Source organism: Acanthopagrus latus, chromosome 5 (assembly GCF_904848185.1).
Source record: "Acanthopagrus latus isolate v.2019 chromosome 5, fAcaLat1.1, whole genome shotgun sequence".
Classification (NCBI taxonomy): Eukaryota; Metazoa; Chordata; class Actinopteri; order Spariformes; family Sparidae; genus Acanthopagrus; species Acanthopagrus latus.
Genome location: NC_051043.1, coordinates 11,376,538 through 11,399,965, shown reverse-complemented (window position 1 = coordinate 11,399,965; position 23,428 = coordinate 11,376,538). Strand labels below are relative to the sequence as shown.

Sequence of the window (23,428 nt, the reverse complement as noted above, 5' to 3'; positions counted from 1 at the left end):
TTCACGTCACTTTCTACAAAAAAACAAAGACAGCCTTGTGACATTCCTCCTTTTGTCACTCATCCCGCATGCCTTTTTTGTTTGTTTTATTTGACTTTGGAATGTAACAAAAAAAAAAAAAATACATGTATGTGGACAATTATAGAGAGTTTGTTCGACCTGCATGAGCTCATGGTTCAAACATGAGTATTTTGTACTGGCTTATGATCTTAATGGGTTTACCTACATTTGTGTTTGTTCAATTCTACATCATATTCACTGACACATCATAACAACATGTTAATTTTATTATATATATTGTTTTACATTTACTAACTTCACAAACATCACATGTGAAGAAGAAGTAGAAGAAGAAGAACTTCCTGTTAGCAACCAGCCCGCGACGCCACCGTGGTTTCCATGGTACTACTGTTGACGACAGCTGCAGCCTCTCTGATCGCTAACTAGTAGCTAGTAGCTTATATCACAGTCTAACGAAACTGTTCAACTTATCTGTTTTTTGTTTTTTTGGTTTTTTTTTGTAAACAACTGTTTGCAACCGTCAGCAGTGAGTCATTTGGATTGAACAGAAGGTTTCGGTGTATGTTGGATTGCTTGATAGCCGACGACGGAGAGCTAAGTTAGTTAGCTAACCGTTAGCTAGCTACGAAGAAGGGGACTCTGTCAGCAAGCAAGCTTCATATTGGTCAAGATGAGCGAACAGCTAAAATTCATCGTCGAACAACTCAACAAGGACCCATTTAAGAAAAATTTCAACCTCATCACGTTTGACTCCCTTGAACCGATGCAACTGCTGCAGATTTTGAATGATGTTCTGGCTGAAATAGACCCAAAGGTGGGACACTAGTTTTTTGCAGACTTCAGCTAACTGCTATAGTTTTTCTGTTAATCTAAGACATATACCGCTATTAACTCGTTATTTACTGCTACTTTTGTCTTCAGCAAGCTATAGATATCCGTGAGGAAATGCCTGAACAAACTGTGAAGAGAATGTGTGCTCTGCTGGGGATGCTGAAATACAAACCTCCTGGAAACCAGTCTGATGTGTACGTAGAAATAATGAAATACCTACACCTCATGTAGTGATGTAGTTTTTTTTTTATCTTTATGTCCAGTCCAAGGAATATATATGTGTTCCTTCTTTCATGCAGGAGCAGCTTTAGACAAGGCTTGGTGATTGGCAGCAAGCCTGTGGTCCACCCTATCCTCTACTGGCTGCTACAGAGGGTCCCTGAACTGAAGAAAAGGGCTTATCTGGCTCGCTTTCTAGTCAAACTGGAGGTGCCAGCAGAGTTTTTGCAGGACGATGTTATCACTGACACCTACCACCAGGTTATCAATATATATCATACACACATTTCATCTTCTAGTTTTTGAAATTGTGAATAACCTAAATGCAAATGATGCTATGTATCACTTTTGTATGTTCACAGTATGAAGAGCTGGTGGCAAGTTTTAAGATCTATCACAAGGAGTGTGAGCTGCTGAGGACTTCAGGCTTCTCCACAGCAGAAATCAGAAGGGTAAAACACGCTTGATGATCCTTTAGTTATTGATGTTTTGCTCTGCTCAGTATAAATTGCAACATATGGACCCGGATTGTTATTATTCATTTTTAGTATTGAAGGAGAGCTGTGTAGTTTTCGACAAGAAATTGAAACTCACATTTTTAATAAAAGCAATAATAATGAGGTAATAATACAAACTTATAAATATTTTTTTCTTCCCATAATCAAATATACAAGTTGATCTCAGAGTGTGTTGTCTTTTTTAAGGTCAGTTTGTTTATTCAGTCTAGAAAACCAAGCAAGTTTGTTTTTTTATTTATATTGTGTAGGAATAAAAGTTCAGATCCTTCCTTCTTAATAAAATGTATGCACAATGCACATTTAACTATATTAATTAAGGTTTGGCAACATATCTATTAAATGATATATTATACAATATTTCCCTTTTCAAGGGGTCGCAGGTGTTACTGGAGCCATATCTATTATGTTATTGTGATATGGGACAATATTGTCTCAGTTTTTTGGATCCTGTTTCTTTTTTTATCAGACTGTCCTACTTGCCATTGTCCAAACTAATGATGATTATTTAGAAAAGATAAACGAGATTTACCACACCATTAAGTACCAGTGCTTAATGGTGAGGTGCTTTTGAGGAGACGCATATTTTGTGTCAGATATAGGCTAAAACTATTGCAATATTATTTTAAGGCCATGTTGCCCAGCCATAGTGTGAGTAATATAATATTTTAGCATCCGTATAATTTATCAAAGTCATCTCTGTTTTCTTTAATAACAGGATATTGGCGCGATGGAGGAGGAGAAAGACCAACTAATCAAACGTGTGGAGAGGCTCAAGAAGAGGGTAAGGCAGACGGTTCCTAGAGGCCCCTTCGCACTTCTAATGCCTGGACATCTTTAGGATTCACTGTGGAATGAAAACATGACCTCTGATAAATATATTTTCAGCTTCTGTAATAGACCTAACAGGTGACCAGGCTGTCTTCTTAACAAGGCAGGGAATGAGGTGTTGATTTAATGGGCCTTACTTGCATGCCTTGCCAAAAGGTGAAACCTGACTCTGTTAAAAGTGCATGGTTATATATGTGGAAGCCTGTAATCAGACATTACTGTCATGTTCATTTGTGGATCCACTAGGTGGAGACAGTGTCCAACCATCAACGGATGCTGGAACAGGCCAGACAGCTGCGAGTGGAGAAGGAGAGAGAGGAGTCCCTCACTCAACAGAAGCAAGAACAGAAGAATCAGGTAAATGCTTCACAATCATGATAACATCTGCTCACCTCGGTGTAAATATCTCAGACGTCATAGACTTGATAAACATTGTGTTATCTGCTGTGCTTTGGAAGACTGAAAAGAAAAAAGGAACACATAGTTTACAGGCTGTTTTCCTCACTTTATAGTCTTATCATTATGCCAAGAGCCATTTTCAACTTCACACTGTAAGATCTTTCAATTTGGGTTTCTTGTTTGACATAGGACTGAAACTATTAAAATAATATTTGACACAAAAAAGATTTGAAGTACAAGTAGGGAAACAAATTTCAAACACTTTGTTATCTGAGCATATCAATTCTGTCTCTTGAGGAGACAGAGAAATAACATTCATAATTATGTATTCATGAGTGTATAATCATCTGAAACTAAGAATTATTATGTTTTTGTTACCTTAGATTAGAATGGGCTTTTAGTCTACAGAGGTAGCAGGTCCTATTTTGTGGACCACAATGTTGCACAGCTAGTTTCTACAGTAGCCCGGAACAGACAAGCGAAAGAGCACAAAAAAACCCCACTGCTTCCAACTTCTGAAATTGAATACCTTTGGGACAAAACAAAAAAAATGAAAAATGTAATCTTGAAAGCTTGGAAAACATGATCTGTTTGTTTGCTCACTATTTTCAGACATTTTATTGATAATACAATTATTTTGTTTATCAAGAAAATAATCAGCAGATTAACCCCTAATAAAAGTAGTTGTTAGCTGCAGCCCGAATGTTGAGCAAACTCATTATCAATGGGGTACTAAATGGTAACACTCCCACATCACCTGTATCAGTCATCATTTCCGTGTGTTCAGCTGTTCCAGGCAGAGCAGAGACTGCAGAGATCGCAGCAGCAGTTGAAGGATTTGCGACTGGCAGCAGCAGATGCCAATCCAGAGAGTGAGTACCCGTTTCCTGCTGTTGCCTCCGCAGGGCACAGCTGGATGGGTAGTTCAAGGACACAGAAGAGCATTAGGGGGCTCTCTCAGCTTATAGGCTTTCATCTATTGAGACCCACTAATTGTACTGATCTTTGAAGTGCTACAATGGAGCTTATCTGATGTTGAAATTGTCTCCTTTTGTTCTCATCTGGTATTGTGCTTCTCAGCCAGAGGAGAGATTTACACATTTGCAGCTTCTAAAATGGCCTTGTAATGCAGACAAGGATAAAGCAATTAAAATCACTTATCACAATTACTTTGTGTGTCTGAAAAAGTTATTTTGGGTGCTGTTGTTAAATAACTGTCTTTCAACAATTCCATTTTCAAAGATGCTTTCAATATCAGTGCACTTTACACAAGATATTAGTGGTTTGTTTTTTCGTAAGCTTTTCAGCTTTTTCAGAGCTGCCCTGAGCGGGTTTCAGGCTCAAAATGCTTAGTTAAAAGTTCTGTCTCTTTCAGGCTTAATGAAGAGGCTCGAAGAGGAGATCAAGATCAACTCCTACATGGTCTCTGAGAAACTCCCCAAAGAGCTGGAGAGTATGAGGCGCACAGTGCAGAACCTGCAGAAGATAGCATCAGAGCCTGCTATGGGCCAGGCTGATATCCAGGAGCTGCAGGGCAAGGTCGGGATCAGGATGTGGAGTTAAGTCTGTTTACCTCCTTATACTGCTACATTCTGATGTGTTCTGTAACTGTCACATTCACAGATAAAAGAAGTTATGTCCCAGATGAACCAGCTTGTTGACAAAAGGATGATGAGAAATGACCCCATGGATGACAAGTTGACCCTTTACAGGCAACAGGTAATGACTTTATTGAATTAATTCAACATCAATCTTCTTTTTGTTATGTTTACCCTCATTATCACGAACCAAAATCCTGTATGCATCCTTCAACTTTATATGTGTGTTCCTTTCTAATAAAACATTTATGTGGCTGTTTTTTAAAAAAGCATTTTAAATCCAGCACATTTAACATCAACGTTTGCCCACTAGCAGCCTTCTTCTTCTTCTTCTTCTTCCCTGCCTTTGTTGATAAATTAAATAGCGTGAAACCATTGACTGGGTATCATGTGTATGTCCTCATGCGTTCATGCATGAGACAAATGAAACAGGGACCTGCTCATACAAAAATAGCTCCACAGTGCAACTATAGGTCAGAAAGTCAACAGGAAACCTCAAAAGGTCACTTATTGTAGAAAGTGATTTCCTGTCTTTTTTGGTTATGAAGCAGGTGTAGGGGCTATTCAATACTGCACAATACTGTGAACGTATGAAAACACTCAACCCATGAAGGATTGCGTAAAGTCATATTCAGAAACTGGCCCTATAAATGAGCCATCAGGACTTGTGACGTCACAACTAGGCGTAGACTGATTATTGTCCCTGGCTGATTGTCTGGGCCGATGCTCAGTATTTTTCCCCAAGTAAATTAATTAAAACATGTGCTACTTGGCCTCTCACACAAAGTCCACCCCAAAACAATATCTGATCACAATTAATGGCCTGTAATCACTGAATAATCGGAATCTCAAGTTATCAAATAAATGTAGTGTAGAGGAAGTATATGAATATCCATCCCAAATACATGTTTTCAGTCTCCCTGAGATTGGCCCTGAAAACCAAATTGGTCGACCCCTAGTTAGCGCCAGTGTCCCCTGCACAGCTTGTTTGCAAACACGCCTGCAAAGTCGTAGATACAGGCGTTGTTTGATGTGAGGCCACTCCTTCCCAGCTTTGTACACTTGACAAAAACACCCTCCGACAACATAGATGTACTTGTGGCACCCAATTGGACAAATGCTGCTTGTGGGCCGCTGCTCCCGGATTTCTAACGTTCCATAAATGTATTACAAACATGGCTTAGCGTAATTTGTTTTTTAAGACATTTCAGATGTAAAATAAGCCATGCAGATGCTGCATCTGTCTTCATTTCGACCTGACAGTGTTTAGTTGTATAGTGTTTCTCGAGTTACCAGAGCCGTTGCACTAGACACAACTGACATGCATTATGTAGCCACAGTTTGGGGGAATACCTGCTCTAGTCTATGAGAGCGGATCAGTTAGAGCAAACCAGGCTTTTTTGGGAGTGACAGGCACTAAAACTGAGCATTTAGATAGAGGGCGAATAGAGGTGCTACAGCTGTTATGAGAATTTTTTTTTCCACATTAAAGCATGTAAACATTTTCTAGTAGACACCAAAAATAAAAATACATAAATATACAGTATTTTTAAATGTACCTGCTTCACTGATAAGGCTGTTCTCAGTGTGCATGCATTGGAGGCTTCAGGTTTTCACATCAGTCTTGTTTAAGTGGTATATTCTACCACATCTGACTACTGAACTGGCTGGGATGTATAAACCCTGCTCATACAACCAGGAGTTTAAGTCAGATTTAAGATGAAGCCTTCCCCCCTCAGCAGCCCTCTGGTGTCAAACTGCAAAGTGAAGCTCAGACATCCAAGCAAAGTAACAATCAATTAAAGATATTTATGAGTGTAGGGAGTCTTTAACATTTTGTATGTGATGTGAAGTTGATGTTTGTAGCTTCAACCTAACAACTCTTACAGGCCTCCATCATCAGTCGAAGGAAGGAATCGAAGGCAGAGGAGCTTCAAGAAGCGAGGGAGGAGCTGGCTGCCGCAGAGAGGGAGCTGAGGCAGAGGACCAGCCAGGGACAAACCTCAGATGGTGAAGAGATAATCCGGGGTGATGAGGTACACTGTTGAAAGACACTGAAGATGTCCCTCTTTGTTTCTGAGAAGAATTTTACAGCAATAGCCAAGAGAGGAAGCATTTTTCCTCATTCTATAAGTTTAAGCTAACTGCCAGCATTCCCGACAGAAAGTCCAGTTTTATCTAAGTGTGCACTGGTAGATTGGCAAACCGCAGAAAACACAAGAGGCTATTTCTGTTCTTATCCAAACACCGACGAGCTCACTGTCTAAAGTTACTTATCCCTTTTCCTTACTCTCCCCCACATTCCCATGAAGAGCCATAAATAGAACGCAACAGAGAATATCCAGAACAAGGAACTGTACAACACAAACTGTCTGAAAGTTGGCCTTTTCCCTAACCTTTAGTGTAATCAATCTCCTAATTCAAGTCAGCTGGACACATTGAAAGGAGATGGGGCATAAAACCTTTGTCTTTATTTATATCTGGTGACGAGGATGTACACGTGCTCTCAGACACATGGCATCAGTTACTCTGAGCTGTCACATTGTTGATGAATAGAACTGAGCTATGGACAGGGAGAAAAAAAAAACTCAAAAAAGTTCTTCTGCTCATGCACATATCACACTAGGTATGGTCTACTATAAACAGCTCTGTATTGGCAGAGGGACGCTGATATATGAGGGTTGTGCAGTGACCGTATGTTCTGTGTGGATTAGAATTTTTATAACCATTGTGTTTGACGTACATTGACATCCATGGGATGGGAGCCGGGCTCTCAGCATCTCAGCATATCTGAAATTACAGCAGCTCTCTCCCAGCTTTGTCCCGGGGGGCTGTTGTCAGTCCCTGCAGACCGAGCATGTGCGATCTGTTCCAGGAGGTTGTTCTGATGCTGACCTTGACCTCTGACCTGCCTTTGTGTGGCAAAACGGACGGCGCCATCATAAAACAGTATAATGCTAAATGTAGCACTTAATCATCAATACTTTGAGACAACAGGATGATCACTTACAGCAAGAGAGACCAAAGCACATGGACTAGGAACAACCATTTCTGGTCTGTACGATGCATTTTATTCTTCCTGCAAATCAGATTTTTATGTGAAATTGTCTGGGTTGTTAAACAGCACAAAACTTACTGAGGGTGATGTTTTTCGCAGCAGAAAAAACAAATAATTCTGGCAAGTGATGGAGCGAGTGAATGATCAGTGGAAAAATTACTTCTAACATGTTTATTCCTACAGGAAAGGAAGATAAAGCAGTCACCCGAGCAGTGCAATGGAAGAGAAGTAACAATATCTTCTTTGTGACTGGACAATATATTACGAGATTCAAAAAGTGCGACAAATACTACTGGAATAAGGCTCTATTCAGAACAAGTCAAGTGTTGCGGCAAAAACACTAGCCCTCCCATTCATCTGAAAGTGGGTAGTGTAAAGTCTGTGGCGGTGCAGGCCTTCAGCAAAAAGGTTAAACAAAATCATCTTTTTGATAAATGCCACCCTGTGTCAGGCTGCGCTAATAATCCCTTTACATATTTTATGTTGCCGCAGGAATGCCACACAGCTTCACAATTTTATGAATATATCAACAAATCTATAAGTGGCAATTGTCCCAATATCAATCTGTTATGACAGCAGGATCCAGGAGAAGAATTAGAACCACAAATTATCCAGAGTTTTCGCTTTAATGCCAGGAGCCAAAAACTGTAAACCGGACGCTATCTAGGCAGAGTTTACAGACTGAACCAGTTGTGTTGTCCCACTCTGTTGTACACCCCTGTACTAATCTCCTCAATGCCAGTGCCAGTCCAAATACCTCAATTTGGTCAGAACACAGCCTAAGGCAGAAGCTCACGTGTATTCAGAACTCTGTGAATGTTCCTCATCAGTCATACCAATATATTACAATTAATTTGAGACTGACTGCCATACCTTTAAGTCTGACTGAACTGACGAGAGGGAGCTGTTTGTTGAGACAAAGAGGCCCCTTGAGACTGCACATGAATGAAGTTAATGGAAAATGTTTTGTCAAATGTAGCTTATCAGACTCCGCTATAGTTTTGGGCCATGGGCCACGGTGGAGATGATCACTTTATCAGAGGTATTTTCCATTCTGCTGGTTATGTGTCATCACATGCCACCCACCAACTGCAGGGTCTCTGTGAGAGGGATGACTACATCTGCCCATCACTGGCTTGCCGGTAACACGATCCACTTTATCGAGCAGCCTCATCACACCAGTTAAATTTAGTCTTACTGCAGTGAAGACACCATCACTTATCTGCTTTACTTGCCCAATTTTCTTGAATATTGTGATCTTCACTGTAACAGGTTTTAAAAGTGTACTCTACTGCTGCACAGCATTTTCTACACACAGAGTGTCCGTTGCTCGATTCATGTTTCTGTTGACTTCTCTGCATGCGAGTGTGTTTTGATGTGAGTGTACTACATGTCTGAGACAACTGTCCTGTTATGACTGCTCCGCCGGCCACTTTAACAGCAGTTGTTTTGGGGACACGCTGGCGGGAACACTTTGCAGTATTATTCTGCTGTGCTAATTCCTCTCTCAGCCAAGTCTGCCCTTGATGTCCCAAAATACACAAAGAATAAATGTACACACACACACACACACACACACACACACACACACGTGCACACCACACCCCACACACACACACACACACACACACACCACACTCTCAGTCACTAACGCACAGATTCATGGATCCCCACAGGACATGAAGCACATTCTGTGATTTCTGGGGCTGTTCTCTAGTGTCCATGTTCATTTATAGCAGCTCTTCATTGTGGAGGAGTTTCATTGTGTCCCGACAGACACTCAGGGTGGGTGTGTGACGGAACATCCACTAAAAACAGTTCTGCTGCCAGATGAAGCTGTTTGCTGTGCATAGCTGGCTATGACTCTGAAAGGATCGAGTGACTGTTTGAGATCATGGCATGGCCAGCGGTCACTTCTGTTCACTAATCCCTTCCCTCCCCTGGCTCAACCCATTGTCTTCTCCTGTGGCCTTTCATAGTAGCTCAGCTGTGCTGGACACCATGTCATCAGAAATAAACTATATCTGTGCCTCTTTCATTGTATCTCCCTAAGAAGTATTTACAATGTTGGGCTTGCAGAAGACACATGGAATTGGAATCAACTTTGTGTTAGAATAAAAAATGGTCATTTGCTTTTATAGATATGCAACATGTAAGAATTGACCACCTGTTAAATTCACAAGCTAAACAAACAGCATATCACCACTAAGTAACCACTAATTGCTAATTGTAGCTGCAGTCATCTAGAAGTCCTGCTAGCTGACTCTGTGTGGACTGGGAGCTCAGAGAGAAATGGGCAACAAAACCGGAATGATGAGCAGGAAATGACAGCTCTGATGAGGACTGTGTCTCCAGGGAGTCGCAGTGTGTTCAGGCGGGACTGGAGCAACGTGAAAGTTTTGACCATGAATTCTTACACATTGCCGTTCGAAATTCATTCCATCTCATATTTACAATAGATCAAATTACTAAATGTATGTAAAAGTGGTCCCTTGCAATTACAGACTGCAGTTTCCTTCAAATCTACAATGTTTTACATATTGCAGCTTTACTATTTTGGTTCATCGTCAATGTTCTCTTAAGCATTTTCTACAGGACAAGCAGTTGTTTTTACAGATTAAAAACTCTGTACACTACCCGTCCAGCTACGTGACGTGCTATCAAAGTTGGTGACATAGCAACTATAGTGGAGTTTACATATTGTTTCTGATGCCCTGAAAATTAGTTCGTAAAGATTTAAAGACCTTTTGCAAGAAAACTACAGCATTTCATTTGAAAGCATCGTTTAGTTCTAAATAAAACTAATATTGTGTTCTTTGTTCTTCAAAGCTGAAACGTCTGGTGGTGAAATTGCGCAGCAAGGGAACAGTATACAAGAAGAAACGTCAGGAAATCGCTGAGCTGAAAGCAGAATACGGAGTCCTGCAACGGACAGAGGAAATTCTCAGGGAGAGACATGAGATGGTCCAACAGAAGCTGGTAACTCTTGACTTTATGTTCATGTAAGAAAAGCAGACAACATATAAAGCAGTAAGATTTACTTGTTGCTTTTAAGTCTTTTGAATTCCTTTTGGGATGCTAAAGTACAAGCAGCACAAGACTACTTGGGAGGTAGTCTTTAAAAGGTAGCATGAGTAATCATCACTTTGAATGTGACAAATCTATGTAGACGACAGAAATCCTCCCAACTGCTCTCACTGTCCTCTTTGCCCCGTAGCATTCACACTGTTTCCCTCCCCTGCACTAATGCGGCCATTCCATATGTGCTGTTTTCACTTGATCTCCCCATTCACGCAGTACGTGTTAACAGTGAAGCGTTAGAAGCTTCCTAGAAATGGCTTCACACTGCTGTGCGGTTTCAGCACCTGACTTGTTGATAGGCAGTCTGACGCAGGCTGAGCTGCTATTTCTGATGGCTGCATCTGCTGCTTCTCCTCTGTCTGTCTACATCCCACACAAGGATTTGTTAAAGCAATGAAAGCTTCCCTTCTGATCACATGCCTAACTGGTGATGTGTTGGCTCCTCTTTTTACTTAAGAGCCTTTTTTTTTCAGCTGGAAAGTTCTTCCTGTATTATTGCATTTTTGTGCTTGACAGGGTGAGAAAGTCAAATGACTGATGTGATGAGTGGGTAGCTCGGTTACTGCATCAAAATGTGCTGTCCTACTGCTACTTGTTTTGTAAGGCATAGAAATCTTTGTGCTTCGAATCAGTTTTCATGTCACAGCTTCAGCAGTTTTTAAATCATTTTCAGAAAGGAATGCACTGAAGTCTTTGATAGCACACTGACTGATACTGATTTAGACACTTGGGATGGCCCTTAGACAAGTGAATGTCTTGAAGTGTGTGTGACCATTTGATTTAATTCCTGTATTTTATTTGTTTAGGCAGGGATGAGTTACCGTCTCTCCCTGTTGTGTTTTTTCCAAGCAAACTGTGGAAGCTGAGAAAGGTATCTCTGGCTACAGTAACACTCAAGAGGAACTGGAGAGGGTGTCGGCCATCAAGAGCGAGCTGGATGAGAAGAAGGGCCGCACGCTGGACGACATGTCTGAAATGGTAACTTTAACACAAGCATTGTATAAAATCCACCTGCAACACCGGAACATCTTTCTTGAAGGCATTACAGAAAGCTGTATATTTATCAAAAGAGTATTGGATGAATATTAACATTGATTGGGCAGGCAAAGACGTGTGACTTTTTTTATTTTCTGTTGGTGGTATTAAAGGGACACTTCACCCCAAAATTAATTATATGCAGACCTACCTGACCTGTTAGAACTGTATGGGCCTGTCTGTTTACACTGTGTTTGAGTTGTATCTCTGTCACTCTTCTTCAGCTCTATTCCTGGGCACCCCTTCCTTGCATGTTTTGATCAGCTTGTCATCACGACCCGTTGAAACATGTTAACAACACCTTTATTTGAACCAGGTGTGTTGGGGCAGGGAAACATCTAAAACATGCAGGGACCAGGATTGAAGAACACTGATTCACACCATTAATATTGTAAAAGGCCTTTTCTTCACCAAACATTCTAACATGTCATCGTAGGAAAGACTCAAATGAACGAAGGGTGAACTCCATGTTGCAGATTTGGTGTCAGGCTCCAGATATTGAGCACACTGGCTCAGAGAGCCATCGTTAAAGTCATTATCAACGCCTGTCCTTTTCCTGCACTGAAAAGTGCAAATATTGGCTGTGAAAAAGGCCTTTTAGCACATGCTCTTTTGGCGAATTCATGTATTTCCCAACACAACTCCACCAAAATACAGTTTTAGCAGAGTTCTAATCAGTAAAAGTGAAAACACCTGTGTGGGTTATCACAGCACAGCTCATAGCTTTTCAACCTTTTCTACTTTATTTATCACACTGTCATCCTCTTGTGTTGAGGCCCAGAGGGAAGCTGTTGCAACTGATTAGGCCATGCTCCAAGCTACAGCCAGTTTGTTGATCACTTTGGCAGCTTGTAAATTTGGCAAACTGCAGACCACTCCTAATGATGGATTCAAACATCCCCAGCTCCGACCTGAAAGTAGACCTTAACAGTGGAAATTGGAAAGGCACTGAGCAACCATAAAGCTGAAATCTATTTTGTTGTAATGAATACTTACCAAACTGTTACTGGCGCTAATGACTATCGACACTCTCCATACTCCACTGTTGAGAAATGTGGATTAGATTTCTTAGGTTGCTTCTGTGTAGTTGATAGTGCTGCCTAACTTCATTATCTCAATAGATCATTAGTCATAGTCTCATCATCTGCAAACAGCTGCAACTTAAAAAAGAGCTTAAAAAATGGTTTTCTGTTAATTTACATGGTTTTTGATGTATCAATTTGAATGTAGTGTGTGCTATTGCATTGGATTAACAGGTGAAGAAATTAAACTCCATGATAGTGGAGAAGAAGTCTGCTCTTGCACCAATTATAAAAGAACTGAGGACACTGAGACAGCAGTGTCAGGTGAGTATCACTTGCATTATCAAACCTCTACTTCAAAGGAATGTCGAACCCTATCAGTTAGTGTTGTACAGAAAATTTGGCAACTACAAAAACTAAAAGTGATTTGTTTGCTGCTCTTTCATACACATCTCAGGAATAAAACAATCCAGACAAGAAGTTGATACAGGTTATTAAAATTGATACTAGTCTGATGTTAAAGGTACAAAACACACAGTATATAGGATCATGTAGGATTGTCTTCCAGTGCATAAATGCAGCTCTTATATCTCTCAAATTCTCCCACCAGAGCAAAAACATAGGAATTTTCATGAGAAAAACATAATAAACTATGAATCTGTCCTAAACTTCATAACAAATGCTGGGATCTTTACTCTCTGCCTGCAGGCCAGTAAGTATTGTGTTTGTGTGTTATCATGGACAGGGTCCATTAAGAATAATTTACATAGTCCATAAATAAAATGCACAATGGGAAAGCCCCCCACACTGCTGAGCTAAAGCGGAGGATTAAATTTTCCTACACGTGTTCCCAGAATCGCTCTTCCATCTTACTGGGTAATGTCCGCTAATGAAGAGCCGCAACAGGAAGACATAAATAGACTTTGTAAGAGCCTGTTGTAAGTTAAACTGCTCAAATGCCAGCTGTGATGCTATGTTGATGTGAAACAGCGCTGAGAGTATGACAAGATGGTTGAAAATGTTGTATTCTATGCATGTGTCTCAATTCTCATTTGTCATTCAGTTCCTGTGTGTGACTGTTTGGGTTTCTGTCTCACCAGGAACTAAGCCAGGAGTATGAGGAAAAGAAGGCGCAGTACGAAAGTTGTACTGCTGGTTTGGAGAGCAACAGGTCAAAATTGGAGCAGGTTAGGAACAACTTTTAGATTAAAGTCATATCGTATAGGATGGGCAAAAATAAGTCTCGTTCTTTTTGGTTATTGACTGTGAAAATACCTGTGTGAAATAATCTTTGTTTGTCAAGATCTATGTTGCTAAAAATCAAAAAAATGTTCTTTCATTCACTCAAGTCCACAATTTAAATTGACCATATGTTTCATATATTTTTATCTAGCGTGTTTTTGTGTAATTGTGTCTTTCCTGTTATTTTTCAATCATAGGAGGTGAAAGCATTGAGAGAGGAGACTGCACAGGAAGAAAACCGTTATCATTATATCAATTCCATGTCAGAGGCAAGTGTTTGTAAAAAGATCACTTTTGCCACAGTGGGTGTATAACCCATCACTATCACTATTTTACAAGCCAAATATGTCACATTAAGAATTGATACCACAGGGGCGCTGTCAGGAGTTGACTGAACGCCTGCAGCATTTTGCATGTGAGCTGCTGCCAAACAGCCAGTATGTCAATAAACTCAATCACCCCATCTCTGTGCTCAATAGATCGTTGAGATGCAAATACAGAGGGCAGCTGAAGAGATGAAGGCCTATGTGTCCTCTGATCCACAGGAGAGGAAGAAAGCCATCAGGTGAGCTTGCTGAGCCAGGCCAGCCAGCTGCTCGCAGGATAATAAATACCCCTTTCACCTCAGGAGGCTCTTATTACACCACAGTCAGTTTTAGCTGCTGCTCCTTTTATCCTTTCAAACAGCACAGCGACTCATTAGAAACTCATTACCACACCTCGTGATATCAAAATGTGTTGGTACACCACACCTTTATTTAAACACTGGGTCGAGATCAACACGTGAAATCGCAAAGGCTTGTTTTTGAATTACATTCTCTGCTTCTTTTTTTTTTTTTGTAGGGAAGTGTACATGAAGAACATCTCAGAACAGGAGTTACTCGGCAAGGTGAGAAAGCTGTCAAAAAATTACCTAGAAGATGCTGTGAGCCAGTACTTGGAAATATGAATTATATTTATTCTGTCAAGAACATTGCCTGAAGAGAAATGCAGTAGACATTATTAAATTACCAAACAAAGACAAAGAGACAAATAATGACTATGGGATACACAAAACCACCACAAAGAGACACCAGGTACTACAAAGGCATAAAATTCCCAAAAGAAGACACGTAACTACAACAGAGAGACATCGTATCTCTTTCAGTTTGGGTGTGCTCTTATAAAGGTGTCAAGAAGCCTTTAACATGTCTGTGCCCAGGGGCCCGTTGTCTCAGAATGCGTACATGTGGACAGGGACACTAACTGGAAGTGAGCAGTAATGTGGATGGAGTATGTGTTTTTTTTGGTTTGTTTGTTTTTGCCAATATGTTTGTAATTTAAATGTTTTCTTACTAATCATTATTTTCATTTGTGGACTTCAGAAGTTGCGTGAGAAGCAGAAGATTGTGAGGGAGAGCCACGGCGCCAACATGGAGCAAATGAAGATGTGGCGTGACCTGGAGCAGCTGATGGAGTGCAAAAGGCAGTGCTTCATCAGGGCTCAGAACCAGGCATCTATTGGCCAGGTCATCCAGGAGGGAGGAGAGGATAGGCTGGTGCTGTGAGGGTCAACTGCAGGTCACCTCCAGTACATTCAGTATACAGAGTTCAAGTTAATATTCCATACCTTTCTGTAACACAGCTTTTTACTCTATAGTTGTTTAATGTAAACTGTTAGTGGACACTAGGACATTTGAATTACAGACAGAAAGCACATAGTTTGTTGAACGGTTTAGTGTGACTCATCTTTGCCATCAAGTTCCAATTGATTGTAACTCTTTGGCAGTGACACAGTTTGAGGTCTTTTTAGAATCCACTACTTTAAGGACACACAATCAATAGGTGTCGCGGGACACAGATTTTCACTCTGTCTGGCCCCTGGACCCTCCATTTTGCCACATCTTTAAGAATACATGTCGAATTAAAGTGTCCAAAGATAACAGCCGACAAAGTGGTGCACTTGGGATGTGACCGCGGTCAACTATTTTTGGCAGCGACTACCATGACCTTGGGCAGGGTGTCTTGCCAATTTTGGAATTCACTGGGAGCTCCATTGCTTTGGACATTGCAGATTGTGCCTGTTTGTCATTTAAAATACAACATGCATTATTTTTCTGTATGAAATACTTATTTCAAGATAAACTTTGGTGTAAGACACAAGTAGATATTTTGGTTGTCTGTGTATTTCTATTAAATATACTTTATATTCATTTTGACTTGTTTCATTATAACAGTCATCTAACATTCAACTGTCTGGCGTTCACTTATTTCAGGGTAAACTGAATGAGGCAGAGTGAAAACCTGTCAAATATTAATGCTAGAATAAAAAGCACAATTTATTTATAGAAAACAAGTTACAGATTTGATGTGGATTAAAAACATTAAGTTTGCTTTGTTTAACTAAAGATCTTTCCATGTCCACTCACGCAGTTCATATCTTGGATTGGGCATGCCACTCAGTTTTTTATGCAGAACCAAGTTACTGCTGTATGTGACAGAGCTATATTAAATACTATACAGGGCCAGAATGTGGTTGCAAGAAAGTGAAAACTAGTGGAGATGCACATTTTTGAAAATGACAGATTCTTTGTTCCGGTAAAAAAAAAAAAAAAAAAAAAAAGACTTCCTGTTTTTAATTGGATTACTCTAACCATTCAGCAACAACCATTTAAATGAATACATTTTGCTAAGTTGTGGAGGACAAATTTCCATCCAGTCCAGTGAGAAATTAGTGACTAGTGAGGTTTAGAATTCACATGCAAGGACTCACTAAAATCTGGAAAAATTGGCTCAGATGGCCAAACTTCAGCAGTTTCAACAAAGTTTCAACATAAAAAAATCCAAGAGTGAACTGGTAGACGCTGTAGTAATATTAAATATCATGTTTATGTCTTTGTAATATGCACTATATGAAGACAATTTTCTAAAAGGAAGCCATCAAATCATGCAAGTTAAGTATCTATGCATAAATCCACAAAACAAATGTTTCTTCTCTCTTTGGAAGTAATGTGGCACACACTTCTGCCCACATAGTCCATGGTTTGAGTGCCTTGTGTTGCTCCCAACAAATATCCTCACGGATGTTTCAGGAGTCCTCCCTCCCCTTCCAAAGAAACTTAATCTGCCGTTGACAGCCAATGTTAGAGGCTCTAGCACCAAACGGATCAAGTGTGCATTGTAAAAAGGCAGCTTGGTGTTCAACTGGGCAGTGCCATGTTGTTATTGTTAACCGCCTTGTGCTTCTTGAGGCCATATTAAGAAGTGTTAACAGATGATGCACGCCAGTCCTGTGAAACATCCGATAGTGACACCGCCCTAAGGAACACAGCGTGGTGGGGGTTGACCTAGTGCCCTCACACCTCTTCATCAAATTGGCTGCCTTTACCGTTGTTATGCAGATGTAGCTGATTAGTCTGGCTTTATTGATTGACTTTTTGATGTTAAATCAGGTCCCTCAATTTATGACTCGGCCACTGTAAATCCTCAAACTGCCTGTGACACGCCGGAGACATTGATCAGTGGCTTTTTGTCCTTTACTCAGCCCTGACTCATTCCTGCCAAAGGAAAACACAGGCCCCCTAGTCAAGTGTAAATGAGGTAGTAATACAATAAGACATGGGGCTTTTGTAATGGCATGCCTGTAGTCTAAGGGAATTGTGTGGAGTAGTTTGTAAATCTATACACGCAGCTTACACTTTACTCTGTGTGTAAGGGGCACTGTGTGCTTTATAAGCTTGCAACACCGGTATGGTAAAAGTGTTTCCAGCGGCAATAGTGACAACGGTTGCAGCTATCGGTGCCATGATGTGAGACTATATACTGTCTGAGATTTGGGATATTGGTATATCTTGATATGGCATAAATGTTGTCTGTTCCTGGTTTTCTTACCAGATTTATGGGACTTGCTCTAGCTGTTCCAATGTCGACTCTACTCACTTGGTCATTATATCCACATTACTGATAATTATTTATCAAACATCACATTCTGCTGATATTCTGTTAAAGAATTTATTTATTTGGCCAAAACTGAGTGACATTTGATTTTTTTTCATATCACCGAGCCCTGTAATCACCAACAGGTAAACAAAGTACTTAGAGAGCACTCCATAATTGTGTGTGTGTTTTATGTCAAATATATATGAAGCATACAGTGTATTGCTAGAAAAGAGATTGGTTAAATTGGTTGTAGTATTGAGGAAGACATTTTAGTCAGAAGAGAAAAAGAAACTTTTTTTATTATTATTCCTAAACAAACTAAATGAATAAACTGTCTTTGTTTTCATGACTGAATAAACAAACTATTTCATACTGTTTGGCTTTGTTTATCTTTGGCGGACCCTGCCACCTTTTCCAGCTTCAAATTCCCTCAGAGAACAATGTGTTTATTAGGGTATGTAAACCATTTATATTTAGAATTTTGTATTATCACCTGATTCAAATAGTAAATATTAAAATTATGAGTTTTGGTTTCTCCTCCAAAACTACATATTGCGCCTTTAAAAACGCCAATAATAGAGACACTACTCGACTTTTTCCGTCGAACATCCCAGAGGAGCACACAGCGACAGCCTGAAGCCAGACATGTCAAGTGCACACGCAACAGAAAACGCACGGTGTTGATGGGAGTTTGTATTCCAACTTGCAGTTTCCTGGTCTCTTCCTGTGTTTCTTCGTGCCTCCCTGGTTGGTTTGAACGAGGCTGACACCGCTCGTCCAATGATATGAGTCCACATGCAGCGCAGGGAAGAGGGGCAGCAGTGAGGCACTTTGATAAAACCAGGCTGTCAGCGCCGTGAGGAGCCACAGCGAGCTGCGCCACTGTGAGGCCACGGCACGGAGAGGTAGCGCGGAAGACTGGATCGGGTGAATGCAGTCCTCAACACGGGACACTGCTGCAGCCAGTTTACCACCATTTTTGGGGACAAGAGGACACTCGGAGTGAGCTCCACCCGGACGGAGAAGAGGAACCTGTCTCCACACAACATTTCGGCGGGAAGAAGATCCTGACGGGAGCCGAGGGGGGACGCCGTAGACCGCCGCCAGTAGCTGTCGACAGCCATCCGAGTGTGAATGCTCAGCTCTCAGTTGGTAAACTCCTCATCCGCCCCAAAGTCTCGCTAGTTTTTTTTTTAAGCTCCTCAAGGTAGCGTACGGCAGTGTTTCGTGTCCGAGCTGTGTGGGAAGGAGCCCTCTGTCCGCCATGGAGAACGCTCACACGAAGAGCGTGGAAGAAGTTTACAGTTATTTCTGCGTCAACGAGAGCACAGGACTTTCCCTGGACGAGGTGAAACGTCAGCGGGAGAAATGGGGCCTAAACGGTATGCCACTTCACACAAACACCGCAGCTGAGAGAGACCCGCGGTTAGAGAGAAAAAATGTCATGTCACTGTAACATGTGAGCACAGTATTCAGAGTATGGGGTAAAAGTCACGAACATCACCGGACCGGACCGGCCGGTGTTACCCGGCTCCAGTGAAGTGATTTAGCTGACGTCATCACTGGTGACCTCGAGGGTTTCCCATCACTTGCATAGAAACAACTTAATCATCACTGAGAGGACATTGTTTAACTTAGAGACATTGTTGGGTATGTTGAAATGGCCTCTATGTAGTTTTGGAGAGGAAATGTGTTTGTTTGTATATTTAGTTTGTTTTGGCGTTTAAAAAAATAAAAAAAATCAGACTTTAAAGGTGTACTATGTAGTTTTAGGGATGACATGTTTTTATGCCTAAACAAACTTAACAAACTGACCTTAAAGGACAGCACAATTTTATACTGTTTCACTTTGTTCACATTTGGTGGACCCTGCCACCTTTCTAGCGTCAGAGTTCTAGTGACCATATTTTACTCTGAGAACGGCTTGTTTACCTCATTGATGTTGTAAATAGTGAAATTCTGACTTGAAATTTCTTCTCCAAAATGGCATAGTTTTAACTACATGGAGACTGACTATCAACCCTGGGAGATTATCTGGGCCAATATTCAGCATTTTCTGATTATCGTGTCATGATTTATCTGTCGAACTGCAGATAAAAAATTAACTTTAAACTAATGTAAGGATTTGATACTTTGGTTATGATGCAACATCTTCTCACACAATGTCCCACCCACAACAATATCTGATCAGTGACACATCACAATTAATAGCACATAATCACTGAATAATCGGGATCTGCAAAGTAACTAGTACCTGAATGTATTAAATAAATGTAGTGGCGACAAAGCATAAAGTAGCAGAAAATGCGAAAACTCAAGTAAAGTACCAGAGAATTGTACTTGAGTAAATTGTACTTTGTGTCAGTAAAGAAATAAACCAAAGATTTTAATTTTTACTGCAAATGAATATCAGTCTCAAATATCTGTTATCAGTCTCCCTGATTTTTAGTCATCGGTATTGGCCCTGAAAAAGCCATATTGGTCAGCTTCTACCTTTTTTTTTTTTTTAAACATTACTGAACATTGAATCAGTGTGTAGCAATGTCTCTTGGTAACACTGTTGGCTGTGATAACATTGTTAAACATACCCTGATGGTGACATTGTTGACAGTAGTTTTAAAATATGGTGGCCCTGTTGAACACAGTGTGTCATTGTTGAGCACAGTAACCTTGTCAGATGCTCTCAGAGTAAATATGCAACACATCAGCCCATGTGCCTGGGGATCTGGCAGGTATTTGACACTGAACAGTGGCCTCAGGATCACTGGAGTAATGTTATCCTTCAAAGCTAATCTCTCTTGTCCCAGGCTTAAAACAGCTGTTTTATATTAATATCACCTGGGAGGTCATGGAGGCTATACTCCCCTCCCCTTAGATCATTTTGACCTTTACACTGATCAAAGTTTTCCCATTTTCCTATTGTGTAAGGAAGATTAAGGACTGTCCTTGACTGATTTCTGTTATTTTATATTTGGCGGACCCTGCCACCTTGCTAGCTTCAAACTGCGTTTTGAAGGTACCACTCCTATGTCTCACAGAACATGCTAACCTCCTCTTGTTCCAGAAGAAAGTTCCCCATCACGAAACAGGAACTGAGAGACATGTCTCTAACTGTATTTGTTCTCTACTTAACCAACTTAACTAAACCTTCTTTCTTTTTTCTTGTCTTTTTTTATTTTCTCTGCGCGTTCTCCCTGGATTGACTCCCACATCTCTCTACATACAGAGTTACCAGCAGAGGAAGGTAATGACAACTGTCGCTGATATTGTTACTGTCATTTTATAAGGGTCTGCAATGGATTGTTTGTTTGTTTATTTTTTACCAACTCTTCTTTCTGCAGGGAAATCCTTGTGGGAGCTTGTCCTTGAACAATTTGAAGATTTACTTGTTCGAATTCTTCTGCTGGCTGCATGTATATCTTTTGTAAGTATATCAATACATATTCCATGCACTGTTTGTAAAATAAAACGCTGTCTTGTTGAGGTTGCATTTCCTATCTAGACTTTTATTGGTTATCTCATTCTGAATGCAGTAAATCAAATTGAGTGATCCTTTTGCAGCTTCTCTGATGCTTGTGACAGTTCAAGTCGGCTCTTATTTTATTCCCACTGTCACTTCTGTCTCTTACTGAGTGAGATGTCCAGTAAACGAGAGATGATCTAATGTCAAAATTGCAGATGGAATTATTATTAAATCCTGTGTTGAGTGGTAGGAGGCTGTTTGTTTATGGAGTGCATGGTGCAGAAGTGTGAACGTCTTCAGTTTATGTAACCCAGCTGGAGTTACATGTGCATATTAGACGGCTAAACAGCTGAGAAGCCTCGCGACCCATCTGAGGAATGGTGACAACAGCAGTAGCAGTATTGAGTTGCTGTCACCATGTGCCAAGTAAGACATTTGAGACCTCAAGCGTGGCTGCTGTGTAATGATTTACCCTGGTCCCCCTCAGGCATTGACTTTCAGTGCTGGATAGATGAAAGTTTAATTGTGGACTGATAGCATCATCAGCAGGCCAAAAAGGAATCTGCTCAAAACATTTTTTACAGCTTTCAGCAATGATCAAGGGTGAAAATCTGTGGAATTCAGTGCCATTTTGTTTATTCACTGTTAATATGATAGACAAGTGTTCGTTCAAGATGACGAGGATTTATTTTAAGCACAAATAAGCAAACATAAGACATTTTAAAAATCACTGTCGGCAAGCTAAAATGAATATTTAGGTAGTTGAGATTTTATTTTTATTAACAACATCAGGGGCTTCAGATGCTCCAGTACTGTCTGCAAGTGCTGACACACTTAACAAAACAACACTCCTCCTCCAGATCCCTCGCAGTTATCCTCGTATTCCCACACCATTTTCTTCAGCAATAAATCTAATTTTGAATGTCACATTGCACTACTAACTTTGATCTTAACGCTAATAGAAAACAACACGACTGTCACACACATACACTGGTTGAGATGTGTTAATGGTGTGAGCTTTACAAGCAGCATTGCTGCTCATTTAAAATCTGCCGCGATGTCGTCAGAATTCTGTCGGTTCAGACTTTCTGTTGGCCTGATGATCAGTGTGCATACAAGCCCATACGGAATGTTTTCAATCTTTCAGACTTTTTCTGGGCCAATACCTATAACTAGAAATGAACAACACTGAAAACCGACATTTGGGACCAATGTTCATTTGCAGTAAAAAGAAGAAAAAAAATGTGGCAAAATTTCCAAACAACCAGTTATGAATACATTCAGTACTGTGCAATTTTTAAGGTACTTTACTTGAGTATTTCCATTTTCTACTTTATGCTCCCTCACCACTACATTAATTGAATAAATGTAGTTACTAGTTACTTTGCAGATTCAGATTATTCAGTATTTATAGGCTATTAGCAGTGATGTCTTACAAATCAGACATTGTTGAGGGCAGGACATAGTGTGAGAGATTGTTGCATCAGAGCCAAAGTAAAACATTTTTATTTTAGTTTATTTTATTTGAAATCTCACAGAAAAATCACTGATATCAATAATCAGCCTACCCCTAATTTTCATGTTATATTACCACTTTAATGTAGCGTGAAGGATAATGCAGGTAGAACCATTTTGCAGTATTTCCAATATATTACTTTGGCATCATGCAATGCCTGATTAAACTGAGCCGTTTTACACTTCTTCGTGTTCTTTGTATCAACTCTACTGTAGATTAAGGTATGGCTGAAGAACATTTTGATAAGTGAGGCTCTGTCTGTGGCTGCACTTGTAGTGTCCAGTGTCCACTGAGGTGACACTGAGATGTCAGTGGCTGCTGTCAGGACGGGGCAACAGAGCACCACTCAAGTCCAAATTTGGGCTCTAGCCCCTCAGTGGGAGGGCACTCATTGCACACACAGTCACCTCTACATGGAGTCACTCCCGTACTTTCATACGTATCCGGTTTGGAGGCATATTAAAATCAGAAAACTTAAACTATTATCTAACTGTTGGAGGGATCCTCGAAACTTCATCTGAAAAAAGTCCAACTGTTAATTACTTCTGTTTGCATGAATTAGCTTGATGTTGAGGGAACAGTTGTTAAGTTTTTGAATGCATTATTTTATAATGTGAAGTGCTATATGTTTATTTATCCTTTGCTTGTTAGCAGATGTAGTAGGGCTTCATTCATCCAT

At 40.4% G+C, this 23,428-nt stretch overlaps 2 protein-coding genes across 3 annotated transcripts in view; both read left to right on the top strand.

The window, feature by feature from the left end:
* The first annotated feature begins 373 nt into the window (after positions 1-373).
* Positions 374-16,044, top strand: ift81 (intraflagellar transport 81 homolog). Its single transcript, XM_037098347.1, has 18 exons — positions 374-835; positions 943-1,046; positions 1,152-1,332; positions 1,434-1,523; positions 2,305-2,370; positions 2,664-2,774; positions 3,604-3,688; positions 4,192-4,355; positions 4,440-4,535; positions 6,304-6,450; positions 10,302-10,451; positions 11,403-11,531; positions 12,845-12,934; positions 13,711-13,797; positions 14,050-14,121; positions 14,332-14,417; positions 14,696-14,741; positions 15,217-16,044. The coding sequence occupies exons 1-18, from the start codon at positions 692-694 to the stop codon at positions 15,397-15,399; spliced, it is 2,031 nt and encodes a 676-aa protein (XP_036954242.1). The 5' UTR covers positions 374-691; the 3' UTR covers positions 15,400-16,044.
* A 186-nt stretch (positions 16,045-16,230) lies between these two features.
* The window catches only part of LOC119019595 (sarcoplasmic/endoplasmic reticulum calcium ATPase 2-like), a 30,396-nt gene continuing 23,198 nt past the window's right edge, over positions 16,231-23,428 (top strand). For both annotated transcript variants that reach the window (XM_037098344.1, XM_037098343.1), the window contains exons 1-3: positions 16,231-19,152; positions 20,997-21,014; positions 21,112-21,194. In XM_037098344.1, the coding sequence (XP_036954239.1) occupies positions 19,035-19,152; positions 20,997-21,014; positions 21,112-21,194 (219 nt within the window). In that variant the 5' untranslated portion in view covers positions 16,231-19,034. The remainder of the gene's footprint in view (positions 19,153-20,996; positions 21,015-21,111; positions 21,195-23,428) is intronic.